At 42.3% G+C, this 23,719-nt stretch overlaps 1 protein-coding gene across 5 annotated transcripts; it reads right to left on the bottom strand.

The window, feature by feature from the left end:
• Positions 1 to 2,474: 2,474 nt before the first annotated feature.
• Positions 2,475 to 23,299, bottom strand: LOC138108621 (phosphatidylinositol 3,4,5-trisphosphate 3-phosphatase TPTE2-like). Of its 5 annotated transcripts, none has more exons than XM_069011538.1 (19): positions 23,220 to 23,299; positions 22,541 to 22,614; positions 20,380 to 20,457; positions 18,148 to 18,195; positions 17,269 to 17,427; positions 16,738 to 16,857; positions 13,841 to 13,940; positions 12,957 to 13,020; positions 12,371 to 12,435; positions 11,738 to 11,798; positions 11,399 to 11,480; positions 11,228 to 11,316; positions 7,990 to 8,051; positions 6,964 to 7,044; positions 5,872 to 5,977; positions 5,156 to 5,253; positions 4,681 to 4,776; positions 4,159 to 4,229; positions 2,475 to 2,745 (listed from the first exon to the last, which is right to left on the bottom strand). In XM_069011538.1, the coding sequence occupies exons 2-19, from the start codon at positions 22,588 to 22,590 to the stop codon at positions 2,643 to 2,645; spliced, it is 1,533 nt and encodes a 510-aa protein (XP_068867639.1). In that variant the 5' UTR covers positions 22,591 to 22,614; positions 23,220 to 23,299; the 3' UTR covers positions 2,475 to 2,642. The 5 variants fall into 5 exon arrangements, with proteins under 5 accessions (XP_068867639.1, XP_068867648.1, XP_068867656.1 ...); XM_069011547.1 differs by lacking the exon at positions 23,220 to 23,299 and adding an exon at positions 23,074 to 23,154; XM_069011555.1 differs by lacking the exon at positions 23,220 to 23,299 and adding an exon at positions 22,859 to 22,955.
• Between the last annotated feature and the right edge of the window lie 420 nt (positions 23,300 to 23,719).

Raw genomic sequence — 23,719 nt, 5'->3', positions numbered from 1 at the left:
AACAAGCTCATCTAGCTGAGAACAAAGAGGTTGAATTCAGCATCTCTGGAATTAAAGAAAAAAAACTTTATACAATCAATGAACATATAAAGCCCTCAAAACTGAAGGGAAGGGGGCAGCTAGAATAAGGTGCTGTGAAACAACTGCTGATTTTTTTACATCTATGGAAAATGAAACCCATAGTTCAGCACTTGGCCTGTTGCTTTGTTAGTACCAAAGTCAGTTCTAGTATTAAGGTTCACCTCAAATTCGAAGTTTCTAGATTACTGTGATACAGGCTATAAGGTCTTCTGTCATAAGGATGCCAGGAGTCCAACATAGGTCACCTAAATTCCACATATATAAGGGATGAGCATCCACTGCCCTGTGAAGGTCAGTGCAACGGGGAGGCAGGGCCTATTGTTAACCTTTTCTGAGCAGTGGTGCCTGGATCTCGCAAGAGAAACAGTATTATCTATCCCTTGTACAGCTATTTTGTTCCTCATTCCTGCTAACACATTAGTTTTTACTTAACTGCATGTACTTCAGCTAGAAAAAATGTGACTTGCTGTTACAGCCTCTGCTGCTGCTATCTGAGAAAACTGGCTTACTCCATAAGCGGGAAGACAGGTCACCTTAAGTGCCCTGCCTAAGAAAGGGCATCCTAGGACAGTGATATCCAATTGCCTGAGCTAAGCCAAAATGAACTTGGTCATCAGCCACTTGTAGCTGCAATAAAAGGGCATCCTCTTTTAGCCCCTAGCCACATTCATATGGTCACTGAGGCCTTATGTGCCTGCTTGTCCTGTTGCCCTCTAGTGCCTAATGCCTGTGTAAATGGGCATTTCTTCCTTTTCTCAGGCCAGAGATGTGAGGGTTCCATTAACCTTGCCAGCACCACTTAACCTTGAGGGGCAGTTGGCTCCAAAGCAACACTAAAGTTTGGGGAGTAGCATTGCAGAAGTTGAACACAAGCCAGCACACCCTTGCAGCAAAGACTAGGCTGCTAAAGCAGGCTGTGGAGCCAGCAGGTGACAGTTCTGACCCTCTGCTCATACCTCTCACATCTGTTAGAGCAGACATGAAAGACCACATCCAATTTCATATTCCCCCATATAAGAAAGGTGGTGACATACTGGAGCAAGTCAAGCAGAGGGCAATGAGAGCAGCTTTCAATAATGTGTGAACAAACTAAAGAGTCTACATTTGTCTCATTCATGGGAAGGGATAGAGCCAGGCTCTTTGCAGAGGCTTACAGGGGCAGAACAAGATGCAACAGGTACAACTTGGAATAAGGGAAATTCCAATGAGAAAGTAAAAGCAGGTACAAGATTAAGTATCGAATGAAAAGTCCTATCAGTGGAGATATATAGAAGTGAACTAGATTGATAAGCCAGCTCTATCCAGGCTTGTTTTGCGCACAGGAGCTTGGACTTCATACATTTAAGTAACCCAGGCTCACTCTATCCTGCACCTAGAACTGTAAACAATTGGTGTGACACTGTTGGTCATTCAAGACAGGCTTCAGCCTCCACACTTGAAATACACAGCTGATAGAAGCAACTTTCATGAGCCCAGCTCCTAAATATTAGGTAAATACACAGCAATAGCAAAAGTTGAGCCCACACATGGTATACTTCATAGTAAACCACTACCTTCAAGTAAGCACAGGGAAGGTATATGACCTCTCTGCTTATTTGATTAACTGGAAAGCTGTGTCACTCCCCTTCCACAACAAAAAGACTAATGAAGCAGCAGAACCAAGAAGCTGACACCTCAGCACATTTCTCATAAATGAGGGTACAGTCTCTGTACCCTCTGTAAATGAGGGTACAGCTGCACTGATACGAATAGTTGGAAATAGAATAAGCATCCTAGAAATTTGTGCATTACAGGTCTTAGTACTCAAGAGGGGCCAGTGAGGATTTGCACTATTTGCTCAAATGAGCAGGTACACAAATCAAGCCCCTCATATGCAGGTATTAAGGCAGCCATGCTAACTGATCCCAGGCAGCTGGAATGCTCAGGAACTGATGAGAGCCAGACTTAAGCCTTAGGGTAAGTGGCCATCACAGCCACTTGTGGTGAGGTACAGCAGTAGAAAAGCAGCTGTGCTGTCTCCAACCTCCACAGGCAGCTCCCAGGCCAGGTGTTGCTCAAAGCCCTATATCACTGATTCCTGATGAAGAGCAGTTCAATACCAACGCTTCTGCTCAAGAAGCAGTAATCCAGCACAGGGAGATTAATATTTCTCCCTCAAAACTCCCATATTCAACTGATCTGTGGAAAACCCCAATGCCGAGAGAGTTGCGTCAGATTTTCCAGTCTCACACACGCTGCTGGTCTTCATCCACCATCATGTTAATGCTCATGCTTAAAGACAGGTAATTGTCTTACGTTAACTCAAACAGGAATCACCTGCATGCAGAGATATCTAAGCTCCCAAGGATCCAATGATGTGACAGTCAACTGACATTAAATAACTCTTCAGAGTATTATTGCCCTGTACAACAGAACTTCATGTAACTTTATTTGAGAAGTTGTATCTACACAGAAATACATTAAGTACATCCAAATGAGACTGCTTCACTTTATACTGAAACAGCAAGACATTCTCCAGGAAAGAGATAAATTTTACATGTTTCCCTTCTTTCAGATTTCCCTTATGGATCAATAAAGTTCACCTCCACAGCAAACGTCTCACTATAGACCTTCCATGTTTTACACTTGTGAGGGTTATCCAGCTCATTCCTGGGAAGGTAGAGTCTGAAAGACAAAATTCAGTAGTATATCTTACAGTCTTAAGACATGCTTTTCCTTTCAGCCAGCTGAGAGATCTTCTAGCTCAGCCCTACAATATTAAATACAGCCCCAGACCTTGAATTCAGACATCAGCCATACCTGCACAATATTTTGCATCTTATGTAGTCTGAGAAACAAAGTCAACCTGATGGCTTTGTTCCCACGCCCCTCCCAGAACCCCACAGTACAAGACAGAGTGAAATTAATACTACATTCAGCTCAAGGCCTCCTGATATGATGCAAGTGCCAGGAATTTAATAACCAACCTTCCTAAAGGCAAGGATTTGATTCAGTACTCAACCTCATCAGGCATGTTCTCCAATTTTAATGTTTACCAAATTCATGTCTAGTTATCACTTAAAAGCACTTGCACATCAGCCATGTCTGAATTAAGAGAGACAGAAGCACTGCCTTAACAGCTGTTTCACTTCTGCTCACACCTATTCCACTCAGGTCTACCAGAAGGTCTGGGCAAAAAGGTAGCCTAGTGGGGCATCCTCCATAGTTCTGGAGGAAGCAAAGCACTTCAGCAAAACCTTCAAGATGGCAATGTTGCAGGGCTATCAGACAGCTGGCAGACATTTCTCCTGGCACTGGCTTGGTCTAATTGGTCTGCATTGAGACTGCAAGGTGCACTGCTGGCTCAGCATATTAACAGTTTACAAACAGACTCATAGCTACCTCTTCTCAAGCTGTAACGGGATCAGTTAAGTAAAAACTGGTTTTTATCTATTCCAGTCATTGAGAACACAGTAATTATATCTCATATGCCAAGTTCACTGTTCTTCTACCTAAATCTGTCAAGCAAGGCAGACCAAAGATACGGCTTTCTTGTTTCTGCATTTCTACATCACTCCCAAAGCAAGGCAGACAAGCCCAACTTTACCAGGTAGAGCTTCTCTAGGAGTTCCAGCAAGCAAAATCACAGCAATTTATAACTTTATCAAAAGCATGAGAAGCCGTAAGAGGGCCTTTCTTTGTGATCCCAAGCATCAGGACCTCTAACTGTGGTCTTAATATCTGCCTGCTAAGATACTGAATTCCTGCCTCTCAGGCAGCCATACTACAGAGGATGGCAGGTTTGAATAGTTAGCATTACATTTTTTAATTCAAATTCATTAACAACGGTTAGAGAGCACCAAGGAAATAATACAGTCATTTAAGATAGAAAGCTCCCATATGTTTAAAGTATTTGTCACAGTGCAAGCAACTGCCTGTTCACAAGTTATAGTTGAGGGTCAAAGACCAGCACCCACATGAAAGTTAGCTGGCTGATCAGGCCTGTCTTATCTCAGCTTTCAGTACTATGGTTATCATCTTTCAGCTCTATCAGACACCAGAAGTTAGGATCTGAAGGCATCCCCTATGATCACTTACCTATTATTTTCAATAAAGGAAGTGTTGAACCAGAAAAAGAATGGGCAGTCATCATAGCCTTTTGGGAGAGCCTAAACACAAACACCTTGTTTAGGGACTGTGTTACACAACAGAACTTTTTTTGTAGAGCAAGGGTACCCACTTTTCTTCACTCATTTGGTTTACAAAGCTACAGTGACAGAATCAGTACACTTAAAGAGCCCAATATCACACACAAATCGCTATTTTCTCTGCAATTACTTCAGTACCAAGTCACTCAATACAATGAGGTAAGGCCCCCATGGTTAGGAGCAGCAGGTACCCAACTAAGATGCCTTGGTTATACTGCTGTTTGAGCAGCCACATGCTTCCCCTGCTTACCTAGGCTGATGTTACACCACTCGCTGCATCCCCCACTGCACAGTGAGACACAGCAGGAGTCACTGGGGAGGAACAAATTCTGTCCCCCACTGCCCAGCCAGGCAGGACCCACTGCAGCCTCTCCCTATACCCAAGTGAAGGTCTTCACACTGGTATACTTACAGAATTGGATTCAAATCTGACTTTCACATCACCACTTAGAACAGGGCAGTCTTCCAAGCCAATGACTACAGAGTCACTCTCAGAATCAAAGAAGAGCTGGATAACAGAATAAAGTATTTGTCCTATGAAAGTTTCTACAGGGAGACAAGGGACCAATTCACGACGACATATAACTACTCATTCATGGTACACAAATACAACAGCAGCGCTAGAATAACAGACAACAAGTTTAGGCTGCTCAGGACAGAGTGAAGTATTTGCACGTAAGCGACTCCCAGGGAAATCTCTCTTTATCTTACCACTACTTTTCCTAGGATCTGGCAAAGTTTAGCTTTTTCCTCCTCTTGAAATTTACATCATCCATTTAGTTAGAATGTGTAGAAATTGAATATTGAACATAAAACAAAGACACTTTTGACCTATAAGTCAGTTTTCAGCTTCTGTGACTCAACTCACGGGTCTTCATAGTACTCACCTTGCAGTTTTTTTGATTGGCACATACACATTGTAGTACAACTTGCTTCCTTCTTATTATCTGCACCTTCATATCAGTTCCATTGCCTTTCCCAACTCCTAGGAACAAAGTGTTGCATTATACCAGAGGCACACACTTTAGCTGGAAACATAAGTAGTCATGAAAACCAAGTGCAATCCCATTCAAAAGTGCTTTCTTTCTAGAGAAGACCCTAGAGACCTCAAATGCTGAAGGTAAGTCAGTATTCAGTGGCTGAAAATTGCATTTTGAAGTAACTGAATCCCAGCAGGGGAATAGGCTAATGTAGAATCTAGTTCCATTGATTGAACAGTAACAGCAGTCTGAACTCCCCTAGAACAAGCTCCAGCTTTTGAGTAAGATAACCAGTACACAGGTACAAAAATAGGCATGTATCTAAAGCTCAGGAACATTAGTGGATCCAGCTCCACATGGAGTTAGTCTCACTTGAAAAGTGATTCCCTTTCCAAAAAAACCAGGTTGTATGTGAGCCATCATTTGGTCAGACACCCAGAATGTGACACAACACAGCGCAACCGACTACAAAATACTCTTCATTGTGTTCTGTGTCATTTAAATTCTCAGATCCCAGTAAGTCTACATTCCTATCATGGGCTTAGCAAGAGAAACAGCGATCAGCTGCCTGTAATGGGAAACCATTGCCAGATAGAGGAATGCCCAAATACAAGAGTTCTTACCATGTATAGAGTGGATCTTGAAGTTTTTTATTTTGAGTTGTCTCTCTGGTGGGAGTTGCAAGTTATACTTGTTTTTCAGGATCTCATAATACCCAACATACCTACTCTGTAATGCAAAAAACCCAGACACATTATGCAGTTTCTGGACCCAACACAGTACCCTTCTGCCTAATTAATTTTAGGCAGAAGTAGGATTTAAATAGATCTTCTACACCAAGTTTTTAGCTCTTCAAAGTCCAAAGCTAAGAAGAAAGACAACTGTTCTCCTTCCCTCCCCCTTCTGGACAAATTCAACATCTACATTTTTAATCAGCATTTAAATTTCATGTTTTAAGAGGAATTCTGTACTTTTTAGTTCAGCAAGAAGTGAGGCGCTTTTATATTGTAGCTTTAAGAGGCTGAATATTTAAACATACAGGATACATTAATTTTACTGAAGGACAGCTGTATTTCTATTTTATGCCAGCAATTATAAGTACCCCGTCACCAGATTCACCTCCCAGCTCTGCATCACACAGAACAGTAAGTCAAGATGAGCAAAGTCCTAAACAGTGGTCTGAGGCAAAAACTTGTGTAGTTTTTCCCAGTGAATGCAGTCTGCAGAAGATGCATTTCTCCATCCAAGCCAAATCAGCACCAGGCCAGGCTGCAGGCTTCCATGCATCCTTGTTAAGCAGTCCATTTGCCTTACAGTGCCATGCTCCTGTGAGGATGCCCAGACATTCTGTGGAGTCTGCATCTGTGCAGATGTTCTAGACCTGACTGGACACATCTGTCCAGGTCACCCTGCTTGAACAGTGGGGTTGGACTGAAAGCTTTCCTAATCTCAGGAATTCTGTTGTTATCCTAGATACTATACTTCAGATTTAACATTATTATGCAGAGAAAGGCATAAAGGGAAGGGGAAAGATGCAAAGCAACCATGTCAGTTGTTCATCTTCCAACTCTCACAGAAGGATTACAGACAGTTCAGGAGTTAAGCAAGTAATAGGAACCTACATCACTGAAACAAGGCAGGGCAGGTGGGGTAGCATAAGCACTCCCAAGGTTAGTATTGGTTTGACTACAGCTCCTGAACCTGCTCAAGCTTACCTGTGAGGGAGTTTCAACTCCTTGAAACTTGGTACTTGTGCTTCTATCAGTTCTTCTCTCCCCAAAGTAGTCCAAACTTTCCTACACAGGAAGATAATTTCAAGGGTTAAGCTACCCATCCCACCACCATTCCCCTTCTTGAGAAGGGGATAGTAAACTTGAAGTACACTACTCAAGTCCAGTAAAGGAATGCAAGTGAAAATATGCAATAGTTGCTTTGGTATCTTCTCTAAAGGAGACTTTTAATTACAAGAAGAAAGTACTAATTAGGAAGTCAGATACATAAATCTGTCATCCATGAAAGAGTGAAGAAGAGCAATATGACTTTTAAGCAATTGCTTTAGAACCATCTATATTTCTCAAGTGGTCTGTGGCAGACCAAGGTGAACATTAGTTCATATCTTCATGAACCAAACTCAGAGGAAAACAAGTGATTAAAATGGATACACACTCTGCCCAGACTACCTTGAGTGTCCTGGGCCTTCTGCATCCCAAGTCTCCAGCTGATATCAGACCCAGGACACTAAAGCAGCATAAGCACCTGTCCTGGTTGGGACTTGATCTTTCTCCCCTTCCCTAGAAGGGCTTTCTTTTGTAATGCTGGCTGTCAAGACAATTCTTGGTGGCACACTACTTGGAGGGAGATTAGGCAAAAAATAAATTGCTTAAAACCACTTAAAACTACTTAAAACTACTTAAAACCAGCGATACTATCTTTAGGAGACTTTGCTCAGAAGTCACCTACAGTTTAAGTTGTTGCTCAAGACCGTAGACCCATTATTCCTCCTAAAAGACTACTTCAAGTTGGTAACCTGTTAAATGCTATTTTCCCACTTCTTTCAGATCAAGAATAGTCTCCTCAGAATTTACACTGTAGGAAGACTTGCATGAACTTTTTTAAAACCAGAATATTCAGAGAATCCTTTTTCTAGTATAGAACTTTCGCAGCATATTAGTGCATTTCACCATTTCAGTAAATCCTAAAAGGACATTTTGAATACTAAACAATACAAAAGGAGTTTTTACCTTTGCACTCTCAAACTGGTCACTGTCTATGAGCCAGATACAGACCATTGTTCCAGTCCTGCCTGTATTAGACATACAACACAAGCTGAATTACAGCAGTTCAAAGGTATTGGGATTATTTTTGTGAAGGCAAATTCATCTCCTGTTATCTCATCTATTTCAAGAGTTATAAGTGACAGTCGAGTGAGTCAAGTGCCTGTATTTCTGAGAAGAACAAGTTAAAGACAAGATACTACAGTTTGTCAATTTTTTCCTTGCCCCCATGTTTTCATTACTAGAGACACTTAAGAAGCTGGTCAGTACCTGCATACTCCATTCAGCAGGGAATAGAGTCAAGCACTCTACTAAATGAGGCTATAAACTGAAATGTCCCAATCCTGTAAGTGTCAAGAGTTGTTTCTCTGCCCCAATCAGTTTCCCTGCAACCCTACTAAAAAGCCATCAAGTCTGCTAGCATGAAGATGCCTATATAGTTTCAGCTTTTAATTAAAAATCTCAGAGGTCAAGCCACCCTCCCTATACTTGTTCTTCAAGCTGGTTTTGACTGGCAGGTAGTTTCAACATTCAGTTTTGAAAGACTTTAAAACAGAGCTCCACCTGGGGGCAACTATTTAATGTTAAGTAACCACCTACTTGAAGCCAGGTACTTGCAGTAGTAACAGCAGGTGGCTAAAGATGTGGCAGATGTCTGCAGGGAAATTTGGCCTACTTGCAGTTATTTATGCATTTCAACAGCTTCCACACTACTGCTGATTGCAGCTAGCACCTGCAGGTTAGCTCCTATATTTGACAGCCTCCACTATTCTTCTTTCCATAAGACTTCATTGTACTCTATCACCTAATATCGTGTGTATCTTGATTTAAGATCCAGCAGTACCTGGAAAATTCTAGAGGGGTAAAGTTATACAGCAGATCATCTTGAGTGGTATCACACAACACATGCAGCACAGCCAGGGGATCAGGCCCACCCAGCATGGATTTATGAAGGGCATGTCCTGCTTGATCAACATGAACTCCTTCTATGAGATGGTGACCCACTTAGTGGATGAGGGAAAGGCTGTGGATGTTGTCTACTTGGACTTCAGTAATGCCTTTGATACCATTTCCCACAGCATTCTCCTGGAGAAACTGGCTGCTCCTGGCTTGGACAGGTGCACTCTTCACTGGGTAAAAGCCCATCTGGACGGCCGGGCCCAGAGAATTGCGGTGAATGGAGTTACATCCAGCTGGCAGCTGGTCACCAGTGCTGTCCCCAGGGCACAGTACCCCAGCCAGTTCTGTTTAAGATCTTTACCAACAATCTGGACAACGGGATTGAGCACATCCTCAGCCAATTTGAAGAGGACACCAAGTTGGATAGGAGTGTTGGAGGGCAGGAAGGCTCTGCAGAGGGATCTGGACAGGCTGGATTGATAGGCCAAGGCCAACTGCATGAGGTTCAATAAAGTGAAGGGCTGGGACCTGCACTTGGGTCACAACAACCCCACACGGTGCTACGGGCTCAGAGAAAATTGTTTGAAAAGCAGCCCACTGGAAAAGGACTTGAGGATACTGTTCAACAGCAGCTGAACATAAGCCAGCAGCGTGCCCAAGTACGCCAATGACTTCCTGGCCTGTATCAGCAATAGTGTGGCCAGCAGGACTAGGGCAGTGATTATCCCTCTCTGCTTGTCACTGCAGAGGCTGTACCTTGAAACCTGCATTAAGTTTTGAGCCCCTCACTGCAAGAAAGACATTGAGATGGTGGAGTGTGTCCAGAGAAGGGCAACAGAGCTGGGGAAGGGTCTGGCGCACAAGTCTTACAAGGAGCAGCTGAGAGTGTTTAGCCTAGAGAAAAGGAGGCTCAGGGGAGACCTTTTTGCTGTAAAAGTCATAGTGAGGTGGGGTTGGTCTGCTCCTTCCAGGTAACAAGCAATAGGAAGAGAAGAAATGGCTTCAGGTTGCTCCAGGGAAGATTTAGATTGGATATTAAGAAAAATTTCATCTCCAACAGGGTTATCAAACACTGGAACAGGTTGCCCTTGGAAGTGGTTGAATCACCACTCCTGGAGGTAATTTAGATGTGCAGATGTGGCACTGAGAGACATAGTTTAGTAGTGGACCTGGTAGTGCTGGGTTAACGGTTGGACTTGATCTTAAAAGGTCTTTTTCCAACCTAAACAATGGATAGTTTGAGCTATATTACAATGCAAAATATTCAGCATGGGTGACTGGCTACCAGAAGCCAAAGCAGCAGCCTAACACTTTGTCTTGGGGTGACTTTATGATGTTGTATCCCCTATCACTCCTCTATGCCCAGAAATTAATTTTGTGCCTTTCCGTACCTTTAAACTGAGCCTGAGAGGGGGAAGAGGAAAAAAATACTCAGAGAACTTTCAAAGCAGTGTTTCAAGGACACAGATACACAGACTCCTCTGCATTCAGCTGCAGCAGCAAGTGAGAGCAGAGGGAAGCACCCTGTTTGTTTTTTTTTTTTCCAGCCAGTTTTCCAGCTACTTTTTTCACCAGAGGAAGATGGAAAGTTGAACTTTATTTTCCTGGGACTTCGATTTTTCCCTTATTTTTTTTTCTGGACTGTTTCAACATCAGAACATCTCGGGAGAGTTCTCCACTGAGGCCTGGAGGTAGGCCCACAACCCAGCTCCAAGGAGGGGGAGAGAGATCTACAGAAGGACTCTGAAATTTTCCCAGGCTTCCTCTCCATGGCAAGAGGTTTTATTATTCAGCATTATTATCCTTTTCCAGTGTGTTTGCTAGATAAATAGTTTTTTCTCTTTCACTTTCCTCCAAGGAAAAAATTCTTTTTTTTTTTCTCCCCCGAATCTGGTGGGGGGAGGGCTGGTTGTAACCTGCCTTCTATCAGAGGATATTTTTCCTCCAAATTTGTCCAAACCAGCACACATTTTTAACAGTAGCAGTTTCAGTAGCCCCTATACCTAGTCTCTCCTGGGGGGCTGCTGTCCCAGCTGCCAGAACATCAGAAAGTTATTGAAGAACATTTTAAGAGACACAATGACAGCTTAGACTAAGAACCAATTTAGACTACCTAAAAATGGGGTTGTGTAATACTGAACACAGAGTACTATACTCTTGCTAGTCATCACAGTGTCTGCCGACTTTGTCAAGTTACACTGTAAACCCATCTCATACTATGGTTTAAGGCCACACTAATATCAAAGAAGCTATAATGATGAAGTGTGATTTGTAGCATACACAGATTACACATGAGAAATCCTACCTTTGCCTCCTTTACAGTGAATTGCTATGACATTCTTCTCATCTTGACTCATCCATTCACGGACACTGGCAGTGAATTTCAGCATGTCCCTAAATAAGAGGATAATTAGTGGCTCAAAGCAAATGCCTACATAGAACTATTACAATGTATGTATTTCTTGACAAGACTCACTGTACTGCTGGGACATTGTGGTCATCAATGAAGATCCTTTCCACCCTGTAGTGAAAGTACTTGGGGTCATAGCCTTTTTCACCTATAGGAAAAGATCTGAAGTTATGCCAGGAAGGGAGAAGGATTATAATAAAGAAAGTGGCTTCTAACACACAATTGCTGGTCTGACCATATACTAGTGTCTAAAATACAGTAGTGTTAATAGATAGATCAAAATGGAAAAAAACCTGAGGTAACTTGGCTAAAACCATGTGTGCTTAGCTTCTGGTTTCACACTTTTCACTTACATTAAAATTTATCTCCAGTATTTCAATATAGTCAGCAGCTAAACATACTTACTGCAGAGGTTGTAGACCTTATAGTGGTCTGGATGTTTGGTGTCCAAAAATCTTGCAACTTCCTAAACAATAATGAGTTCAGAGTAGTTAATGCTCTGCTCCTTATTTCCACTGCCACCTCAACCCCCCCAGCCCTCCAGGTGGGATCAGCAACTCCATTCACAAACAGCCCTTGGACAGCAGGCCTTTCCAACCCGACAGCTCAGGTTCTTGTCTAGAATAAAATTACTACTGCAGCTATCTTCCTGTCCCTATAAACGTTTCTACAATATCAGGAAGGGTAGCTCTGAAATGGACATTATGTATGCAGACCTTTAAAACAACTTTATTTAGATTAATAGATCTTATCACTATTACTAGCCTGGGACAGAACTGCCTTGATTCTTCAAAGCATTCCCAAAGAAGAGGAGCATCAAAGCACTGGTGTGTCCACACTATGAGATACAACCTACTAGGATTAGCTGAGACACTACAACATAAGCAGTGCACCACAGTAGAGATCATCAGTCAGTCATTCCAACCAGCAAAGGCAGCAGAACTAGGACTGACATGATCCAGGTCACATGTAAATTAGTGGGAACCTATAAAAGAAACAGGTTTCAGAAACAGTGAACTTGGTAGATAAGATTTTTACCTTTATGGGGTTCCTGTAGAAAGACTGCTTCCCAGAAGATGGAAATGACATTGCAATAATTCGATCTGTTGAGAGGACAGCAATCACAAGTAACAGCAGGAAGCCCGCCTACACATAAGGACTACATGATTGAGAAACATCCTTATGAAATGTCTTATTCCTACCCTAATTATAAGAACAATCTACCCATTCCTGGGAGGCTTTCCTCTACATTTAGCATAGCTAGAGCAAGACAAATAATGCTTCCCAAAGCATCAACCACCAGCAAGTGTCAGTCTCCACAAAATCTGAAGCAAAAATACTATAAGTCAATACTTTCCCAGCACTGGTTCCCCAGGCCTCAGATAAATTTCTATCATTACATACAGCATGTACAACTCTCCCAAGAAGGCTAATTCTGGAGAATAGTGTCAGACAGGAATCAGTATTTCAAAATCCCACAGAAGAGGAATAGGCCTGGTTTGACTTCATACTTAAATTTCCTGAGTCTAAACATTGTCTGTATTTAATGACAAGCTCTTATTAAGTGAAAAGCAAGCCTTAACAGGACATAACATGCTGCAAAGTGACATTTGTTTCCACAAACCAGTAATATAGGTGAGATCCAGATCAAAGCCATCTTTCATGTAACGTCTTTTGTTTTCAGAGACCTGACCAGAAAAAAAGTAAGAGTTAATCTTCCACAAGAATGCCAATGATCACTCAGTGTTGTCTGTTACTAGGAAACTCAACCATCTAGACTCTCAAGTTAAGCTTGAGTAGCAGAACCTCATTTCACTACACCATTATCCAAGAGCAACATTTCTTGTATTAACTTTTAGGTAGAAGCTCTGTACAGAATTTTTACCCTGAAGTATCGAAGTTTATTCTAGTGAAAAGAACACTGCAGATCCCTTGCATACTGCAGCATGAATCTGTCATTTTTATTTGGGTGTCTGGAGACTGAAGGAAAAAATAATAAAGTTAAGGGTACCATAACCAGGATTTATTCCTGAGCAATAGGACATACTTGAAGCTTAAAGTACCACTTGAATACCTCTGATGAAAATAAGAGGCATTTACAGAAGATAGGGCTTCAACAGCTAGATTGCTTTGCTGGCACCCAAAATAAAGCATCAGACACATTAAAACTCCTACCTTCCCCCATGTGAGGGAAAACAGTCTATGTACCACACAAGCTAGAAATTGTCAGTTGAGACACATGGTGGGGTTGCAATCACTTTACTATGGTGGCCTTCCACATGAAGTTGTTGCTTACTTGAGCAAAGCTGAGAACGAAAAGGCTTTACTGAAGGTGGAGGCAAAGCTCCAGAGCCCTGCAAGGGACATTGAACAGATGTGCTGCTTGGGCAATACTATCAATTGCAGACCAATAGGCCATGGTCAGCCTTGCTATTTACCATGGATGCTGCCTGGAGAAAGCATTGGAATCAGCAGTAGCAGCCGAGATATGTTAAGAGGCCAACTTACCATTCTCCTGGTCACCACTTCAAGTTGCTTCTTTTGTGAAGCCAGATGAAATATTCTTACCAAGATGACAATTCTCAGAATTCGGAGGAAAATAACCATTCTAGAGGACAGATTCACCATGAAAGAAAACAGATACAAATAAACTTAGAGGCAAAGATTAAAGCTGTTTAAAAGCTGTTTCAGAGACAGTTTAAAACTTTGTTTCATATATTAAACTAGGACTTCTCAGGCTGATTTTGGAACTACTACTGTACTTGAAGAATATCATAGGTTTGTTGTCAAGAGTTTTTTGTGAGTACATGTTCTGAACAGCTAACAGAACTAGGAAATCCCCTACTTGCTGAAACAGACTTCCACAGGCACCTCTGGGTAGAAAGCAACAAATTCCATTAACATTACCCATGTTATTATCACCAAATTCTTGTTCCTTGAAGCTTATTCTCAACTATACATTTAAGTACATGTAGCCACATTTAAGTGTATGTAGCCACCTGAAAAGTGACTGAAAAAAAGCTAGACAGGCTAAATACATCATGACTTGATTAAGAAACCTGAGAACAGATCAGAATATATAACCTGTGTTTAATCATTCAGCAACCCGAACACTTGGTTCGGTTTGAGGAACTTTGAACTACTGTTGAACTTTGAAGTGGGAAAGAAGCTTAGGTGAGTGGTTCTATTCAAACAACTGAACAGGAGCAGCTGCTTTCCCACACTCCTAGGGACAAGAGCAAACTAAAACTCATTTCATTCCTTAAGGAGGTAAGTGAGCATACATTTTAAGCAGCACATATTCTAGGTTTTGATACACGTGTGTAAAAATGCTGGTGAATACCAAGAGAAAGGGAGACAAAACTCCAGTTGAACAGTCTGCTCTCCACTGATATGGAGCTTGAAATCAGCAAGGTAAGGTTGTCCTGGATACCTGGAGGAAAGTTTCAGTTTTTCCCTGAGCTTCTTCAAAATTCAGTATCATCCCCCTGTTTTCAAAACAGAATTTCCTCAGAGCTAGCAGAAAATGAGATGAACCAAAACTGGGGTGAAAACTCCACAACCCCTCTTCCCACAACTCTGAGAAGCAACTCTTCAAGATAAAAGCCATTTGCATTCTGCCCTTAAGGAAGTCAACCAATTAAGCATTAGCTCCCAGACTGATATGCAGCTCTCATTCGTCAATGTCCTTTTATAGGTCAGACTTCAAGGAAACAGTTAACTACATCCCTACACACACCCAGCTAGACCAGATTAGAAAGAGAAACCATACTCCTCCATCAGGACATATTACCACTATGGACTGTCACTGAAATTTCACTTGTCATATATAAGCTCTCATCCATATAAAAGCTGCTCAAATTCTAATTATTCTGAGATGTATCAGATACTTTAAGACTACTGTTTGCTTCTTGAGGAAGGACTGAAGAAAGAAAAGTGATAAACCCAGTAAGGCTACTGGGAATTAGTTGGATTTCGTGGACACTACTGGTGTGTCAGGTAGGAAGACCACCGCATCTCAAGATTTGGTCAAATCTGAGGTATCATCTACTGTCAGGTAGTAATATTTTGGTCAGAACACAATTTTAGAGCCTTTAACAAGAGAAGCCTTATAGAGGGCTTCAAAAATTGAATAGATAAGATGGTTGGCCACAGCTGAGTGTCTCCTGAGAGCAGCAGTGTGAAGTCCTCTTTATGTGAGAAAAAAACCTATTCTAGATTCCCATCAACTTCAGCAAGTCACAATACAAAAAACTTGCACACACAGATGTACAACCAGATGGGTCAATGTAAGATCAGGCCTACTACTAGCATAGCCTAGTAGAGATAAGAGTGCAGATTACCCTGTCACAGTACTCTTTTCCCCTCCCTTTATCTGGATGCTGCTACAAGATGAAAGCTGCTTTAGAAACATGTGGCCATAGAAATGGGAAGTAATAATTAAAAACTCAGATGAATGTTTAAGACCACCTAGAAGGAAAAAGTCTTTTATTAGTAAGGCTGAAAAAGCTATTCCTTTGACAGTTTTATTTCTTGAAACCCAAGTTTAGCTAGCACTTTAAGAAAAACTAGTATTTAAAGATACTTGTCCAGCTCTGGATTCTTCAATAACTAAACTTTTTGTTCTCTTCTGGAATAATGTTCTCCTCTTATACCCATTAGTCAGCTGAATTTGGGGGAGGGGGTGATTTTTAAATTTTTTTTTTTTTTAAAAGAGCTCAACTTTTTCTTGTCTGATGCAAGAAAGTTTCTCTAAGTCAAACCTAGTGCACATAAACTCATCTTAAAGTTGTAGTTCTGTCTCCATCAGGAATGGATTCATCTCACAGGTTATCTATCTGATCAAGATATCGAAATCAGAAGGAAATAGGACTTGAAGTAGCTTATGCACATAAACAGCATGTTTCCTCTCCCCAGAGCACGGCTGAAAAATCCAACATATATTACCATAAGGCTTTTGAGAAAGCAAAGCAAAGGAAACAAGACAGTTTGGCAACTCTTTCTATTTCAAGATCCATTAGACAGAGATCCTCCCTGAGTTGTCTGTTCCATTTGCTATGATAATCCAACTCTTCTTTCTGACTTTCTTCAGACCTTCCTCTTTTATTATGGCTACTGCACACCTTTCCCCAAAGAAATGCTCAAGTCAGAGCATTTGATGGCCTCACTTTTAGTTACCCCACTAGTATGCTCAGATCACCTCTGCCTTTGAGGCAGGGACAGCCTACAGCATAAACAGAGACCAAAGCTGTGTGTCTATCCTTCATTAGTCTGTACCATGACACATTATCACAGTCCTATTTTTGATCTCATATGCGCACATCTGGCTTAGAGGTGCCCAAGAAAATTCTTAGAAGATGATCAAAAAGAGAGCTCATACTTACCAGCTGCCATACCACTCTTACCTTGGTATCTCCTCTACTGCATCAAAGTCTAAGAAGCAGTACGTCAAATTAATTAACAGAGTGCCCACCACGATACATGCATCCAAAATATTCAGTTTGGACCGGAAATAGTTCCTGAAGCTGAAACCAAGGAGAGTTTTAGACAGATGCCATTACAGGTAGCAAAGACTGAAATATATCTTCAAAAAGAGAACCACCTATACAGAGCTACTGCTGGAGACAAGCTCTCCTGAAGTAGGTCTTAACACTAAGCACTGAAGTCTCACTAAGAAAGCAATCTCACACCTGATTTACACACAAGTTATGGCAAAGATAATGTAATTCCCAAGTGCTCACTTATGCTGAAAACAATTACAGATTGTTCTGTAGAAGGGTAACCACCAACACATACAACCAAGAAAAGACATGGCTGTTATCTGTGACCGGAAAATTAGCATCCAGGGCATCATGTTCATAGTTTAAGCTTTAAGTTTTGCTTCCTTCCTAGCTTGAGGACTTGCCACATGGACTTAACTTTTGCCCATATCTTACCCTTCAACAAACACCCTCAGGAGAACATCAATGAGAAAGAAGAGTGCTATTGCCAGGGCAACACCTTCAGGAACCTCTGTACCCGTCTTTCCCTCACTGACAGCCAGATCCAGAATCACAACTATAATGTCCACAACGACAAGTACAACTCCAAACACTCTGCAAAGAGAAAAATACAAATAAATTTAAGAGGCAGGAATGACTTTTGGACACCTATCAACTGAATAGCACAAGCCCTGATTTCTAAGAAAAGAGTTCCAGAAAGAGTGTGTTCTTTTACATAGATTGAAGCCTGCTTAAATAGAACCTGAAGATTTCCAATTGCATTTTTAAGTGATATGCACAGAGACCATCATCTATGTGGAACCATACATTTACCTCAGACACAGCTGTAGTTATTAATTTATGATTTCACAGCTAGAAGCAGTGCAAACCTGAATGCTTTAAGGCATACCAGTATCATTGTTGCTTTCATCTTACTCAGCTTTCCTCCCTCTCATGACTTAATATAGTCCCTTAAAAATAACTGCCTTTAATGGCTTGCCTTGTTCCAGCACCTAGATTACACACAACTGACCAACTGCTTGTTCAAAGGCTGCCAGCCAAGAATAAGCCATTAAAGAGGTTTTATGCAAGTCAATGACATTTACAGTTCTGACTTCCAGCTCTCCTTGGAGAATGTAGTCACATCTGTTTAAGACTTATTTTTCAATTCTAGTACTTTACTCAAGTTCCTTTTTCTGGGGGTGACATGGGATTCAGTACTTTTCAGACAAAGCAAGCTGGAATTACTGATGTTTAAGGAACTCTCCAAGTTCTTACACCAGAAATGAGGACTATTTTTACCTTGCCCACATCATTTCAAGCACAAGCTTTTACCTGAATCCAAATGACATCACAAAGGGGGCAATTTTTCTCCTAGCTGCACTGCAAGAGAAGAGAACTCACATCAAGACAAGTGACATTTTCCTACAGATATTAGCCACAAGAGCATAGTTATATTCTTTTAGTCACATTTCTTTGGTTTTAGTATTCTGTATAGTAGTGATTTCTCTAAGATGAGATGACTCAGTTGCATTCATGAAGTATATAGGTTAAGGGAGTACTTGAAAACAATGCTTTGATCACTTGTTAGAAAAAGTATTAATCAGCTTCCAGACACTAGAAATACAGCAGTATGTACTTATCCGTAACATTATTCAGTGTCACAATTTCAGTGACGCTTGAACTCTGGCTTAGTAAGCTATAAGAAGTAGGTTTATATAATAGTTATTGGTCAAGAGGAAGACTGTAAGATAAACATCTCAATATATTTCATTCAATTTACAAGTTTATTGTATCAAACTATTTTTTTCCCAGGCCTGAAAAGAGTTGCACTTGTTAACAGCTCCCATGCCTTTGGAATAGAGGAATACAAATCCCACTTCTGCTTTAAAAAGGAAACATCAGTTCGGCTTTCAGGTTGAAAATCCAAGTATCTTTTAAGAAAAAGTGTTTCAGAAGCCAAATTCTTCCAGTTTTGAGAGTAATCTTCACTCCTGGCAGGGTCACAGCTCTTGCTTCCAGTTACAGGAGATTTTGTTGCCTCTTTGGCATGCTTTAAGCCCTCTGGTTTAGAACAAAACTTTCATGTAACTCTTTCTGGCTGGAAGCCTCTTTACTTTACACCAAGAGCTAAGGTAGAAGTTCCTGCAATAAGAACCTGCAAACACTCAAGTTCTGACAGTTTGAAAAACAGGTTGCCAGTCTGTTAAGCAATCCCAAGATTACTTGACTACTGTAAGCATCAAGTCTTTTCTTAGACACTTGGAAGAAAACACCTTTTTCAAGCATATCACTAACAGCAGGACTTACCATTAGTTGTAACATACTGACAAAAAGTACTGATAGATTTATTTTGCACTGTTACAAGAAGTTTTTTTCAGCTCAGTAATGCACATTGCACCCCAGTGATCCTGTCCAAAATATTTGTTTTCTCTAGGACAATTTAAGCATTGCATTTCACTTGGTGCACTTCAATAACTCAGTTTAAGGCAAGGCTAGATACCTTTGAAGTGCTGAGGCAGCATCTTGCTGGGGTTACTGAACTAACCCACGCTTTTCATTATTAGCTTCTCACTCTAAACCAAGGTACAAGGTCTAACCAGCAAACATTTGCATTCTTAAGCTGGAAGGAGATACCTGGGTTGTAGTACATACTTATCCTATGGAAGTCAAGGATGTAATACCATGTCTTGTTCTGAAGGCAGCTTAACATATAGAAGGTTTTGCTGGTATCTATGAATGTCAAGTATCTAACAAAACTCTTCAATAATCACACTAATTGTTTGTTGGTTTATGTCTTTGTCCAGTCAATCCTACAACTGTAGTAGGGATGCCAAGACTTCAGCTTCCAGAGTCTATGGACAAGTACCTCTACTAGGTACACGACATACCAAAATATGTACACACACCACTCCAATTTGGCCTGCAACATCTTAAATCAGTTGAAGGAAACATGACACATTTGATTACATAATTAGCTTAAAGCTTTTGTGAAATACATTTGTAAATTCCAACTTCTGAAATCTAGAAAAACATGTCACAGAATAACTGAGAAAACAGGCTTAGGCTTACTGTTCTTGAGCTGCAGGACTTGCCACTGACTTGACTAAGTTTGCTGTAACAATAACGTGAGCTAAACACTGTCAGAAAATAACTACTTCAAGAACAAAGTTAACTACTAGCACCTTTAGACAATTTAGACTTGATGAGGGCCATGATTCTTATTGTTATGCCCAGATACTCATTCACCCAATTTTCTTACCAGCACTTGCTTTTCTGTGCTCTCACAAACTTATTCCTTCAGGAAAATTTAATCAATGCAGTTTGGACTACCCATTCTCCACAATATGACAGACTTGTGTTCCTGGGTTGGGCTTTTATCTCTAGAGGAATAAAGAGGCTTCCTCAACTTACTTGTCTTCACTCTGTACTAGAAGAAATGTCAATATCAAGGATTTTACTGGGCTTATCTCTACTTCAACAAGCCACCCACATGCCTTCTTATTTTGGCTCACTAGATTCCACTTCTGGGGGTAAGCAAAGAAATTTAGTATATCATTAACTTACTTGAAACAGCTGTCTGGTCCATTATCCTCATCACGACCATCATCAATCTTTACTGTGGCCTCTTCTGCTGTTGCAGAGCTGGCAAAGGAACAATAAAACTCACACACTGATAGAGATGTCAGCTCTATACATTGCTACACGTTGTTGTTCCAAAAAAAAAAAGAATTCACTGTAAAGGGAGCAGCAGCCTGAGCTAGAGCACAGGCCCAGTACCAGGGGAAGAAAGACTTCCCCCTCATGTGGTCACAGCTGAGCCCCTTGGCTTATGCTGATCTACTTCCCATTAGCAACCCATTTCTCAAAAGTTTTCCCTTTTTTCCCCCCAAAAGAGACAGATGTGTTCAGGAGTAGGATAAAGGGCTTTGAAGCAGAGCATCCATGAGTCTGCTACGGACTCAACAGTCTGGGTTCTAGAAGTGCCGGAAATATACATATGCAAAATGGCTTCAGAGAGTCCAAGTAACATTAAAGCTGTTACAGTGAACTTCTTGTCCAGAGAATTAATGTTTTCACCAGGAAAAGCCATAGCACAGAGATGTTTTTGTGCAGAGCAGGATACCACACCGGAAACTGGAAGACCAGAGCAGCAGCTGAGCTAGTGCTAGAACAGCAGGTTTTTGGGGTAGTGGCTGCTTGCCATAACTTCCTTAAAAGGGTCTCTTTAGATCAAGTTTTTGTTGTTTTTTTTTTTTTTTTTTCCAAAGGCCACATGACAATTTCAGATAAAAAGTGTAGGATCCAAATCCAGGAGTTTTTATTTCAGTCTTCTCCACAGAAATACTGTGATGCATAATAGCACAGCCACAGTGTTTGCTCAGGCTCTGCCTCTGGCACCATTGCTTCTGGGGCAGGAACAGCTACATACACATATCCAATACTGGTGTTTCCCTGTTCTGAGGCAGCCTAGCACGTTTGAAGCGTTAGTGTAGTAATTCTGAGGATTCAAATATTCTTCATTCTCCACAACAGACCCATGCACCAGCACTGCTTCTGCAGTCTGGGCTAATCACCTTTTAAGCAAGAAGTTTAATGATGCTTCTCCTACAATTTCAGCAACCAGTACTGATGCTTTACCGCTTGCACTCAGTATCAGGCACAGTAGAAGAATTATTCTGATGCAACAATTTTAGCATTCAAGCCTCATTTCCCGGCTGCATTATTTCCAGACACCACATGTGTCCTCATTTTGTCCCTAGAGCTGAAGCAAAGCTTGAGTGATGGATAGCCATTCAGGTTTGCTTCCCAGCTATTCTTACAGAATATTCACTTGGGTGTTTACACTTACTGAACAGCAGAAGTGTTTCACTTATTAAAGCATGTTGCTGCTGCAGCAATTTTGCTGCAGGTCACTTGCTTATACTTGCAGACATGTGAAGGGCACCAAATGCCACCTCCTTATCCTCTACTGTGATTAAAATGTGCCACAAGAAGAATGAGGAACAGAAGTATTTTGAGCTAGAAAGACAATCTTTAACACAAAGATAAAACAGAAGCCAAGTTTAAATACACTGTTCCCATCATGCTCCCACACAAAAATTCAGTTCTAGATAATGCTTTCCTCAGAGGGAGTTTGTTTTGTTGATCATTCTACATCTACTTGTTGTCCAAGGCAGAACAAGCTCTCAGTTTCAAACTACTACAATTAGTCTTTGACTACTGGGGTGGAAGAGAATAGAAGGAAGACATACTAGAAGACATTGTTTCCTTCACACACGCACTCCATACAGAGTATAAGCTTTTCTGACTGCTCATAGCTAAAGGCAACTTCAGGCTTGAGGCTTTTAAAGTAAACAGAGCAAGAGCATCTAGCTTTACAAGAGACCTTGACACTCTCTTATAAGTCTCTTGACAGTCTGGATGCTAAAAGAGCACAGTTTAATGCCACGGGCTTATTATACCAGCGGTGGAGACCCTGTACTCATTTATCACTTATTAACTACTTACAAGAAGTCAATCAAAACAGCGTATTTTTCTCAAAGATATCCCTCCTCTCAGACAGCAGCACTGGCAGGAGAGGGGAGATAGAAAGACTATATAAATTTCAGACACTCCATCATTATTCCCTTTGTTATATTTGAAGCACTAAGAACCTAAAGACTGGGGACTGCACACCACATATTCAATCCCAAACCCCCACACTGGTACCGTTCATTTCACTCACCCAGATGTTTCTCTCGGCTCGGTCCCTTGTTCATACCTCACAGCTGTCATTTTACCTATTGTTGCCCTGCTGGCCTGAAGAGAAGCACACCGAGTTAAAGGGAGACAGTACAAGAAACAGCGAATACCAGCATCCTACAGTAGCCTCACACTCAGGGTCCCAGCAGTTGAGCTTCTGCTTCATTTTCAACTATTTCCCCACTATGGTTGACAAAGCTCAATCTTTAACTACAACACTGGTGAGAGTCAGGGCACTCAGCACTGTGATGAAGGGTTTTTGACTACACCAAACATGCCACAGTGATAACAGCATCTTTACCTCTCAACGAAGCATTTCGCCCTGCTTCAAGCTCTGACACACAGAACAGCCCCAGCTGGCACCTCTGGGGAGCTGCAGGCACGGGCTGAACCGCGGGGAGCAGGTCCGGGAGCTCCCTCCCGGCACACACCGGCTTCCCGGACGGGAGACCCGCACTTGGCCCCGCTGCATCCCCGCTGGCGCAGACCCACCCGGAGCCCCCACCACCACCTCACCTCGGCGCGGCCACCGGGCTCAAAGTCGAGCCTGGGCACCCGCCCCCAGCGCCCCGCGGACTCAGCGGAAAGTTGGGTTAAACTTCCTGAGGGCTGTATCCTGGCCCTCCCTCCCGCCTCCTGGCCGCACCGCCAGCCCCTCTCACCCGCCGAACCGAGGCGCGGAGCACGAGCGCGTCCCAGCACCCCGGGCCGCGGATAAATGTCCCGGCGGCGCCGCACGGCTGCACCTGGGCCGGGCCGGGCCGGGCCGGACGGACCCGTCCGCTGCCATGGCAACGGCCCCGCCGCCCCCGCACCGCCCGCGCAGGCCGCGGCCGCGGGTGGGCGGGCAGCGGTGTTCCCCATGCCCCCAGGGAGGGTGTTCAGGGGCGACACCAAACTGGGTCGGAGTGTCGATCTGCTGGAGGGAAGGAAGGCCCTGCAGAGTGATCTGGACAAGCTAGAACGATGGGCCGAGACCCAACAGCACGAGGTTCAACAAGGCCAAATTCCAGGTCCTGCACGTGGGTCACAACCACCCCATGCAGCGCTGGGGGCAGCATGGCTGGAAAGCTGCCCGGCAGAAAAGGACCTGGGAGTGCTGGTCGATAGCGGCTGTACATGAGCAGGAGGCCATGTCCCAGGTGGCCGAGAAGGCCGATGG

This window comes from Aphelocoma coerulescens, chromosome 1 (assembly GCF_041296385.1).
Source record: "Aphelocoma coerulescens isolate FSJ_1873_10779 chromosome 1, UR_Acoe_1.0, whole genome shotgun sequence".
NCBI classification, from domain to species: domain Eukaryota; kingdom Metazoa; phylum Chordata; class Aves; order Passeriformes; family Corvidae; genus Aphelocoma; species Aphelocoma coerulescens.
This window is presented reverse-complemented; position numbering and strand designations above follow the sequence as displayed.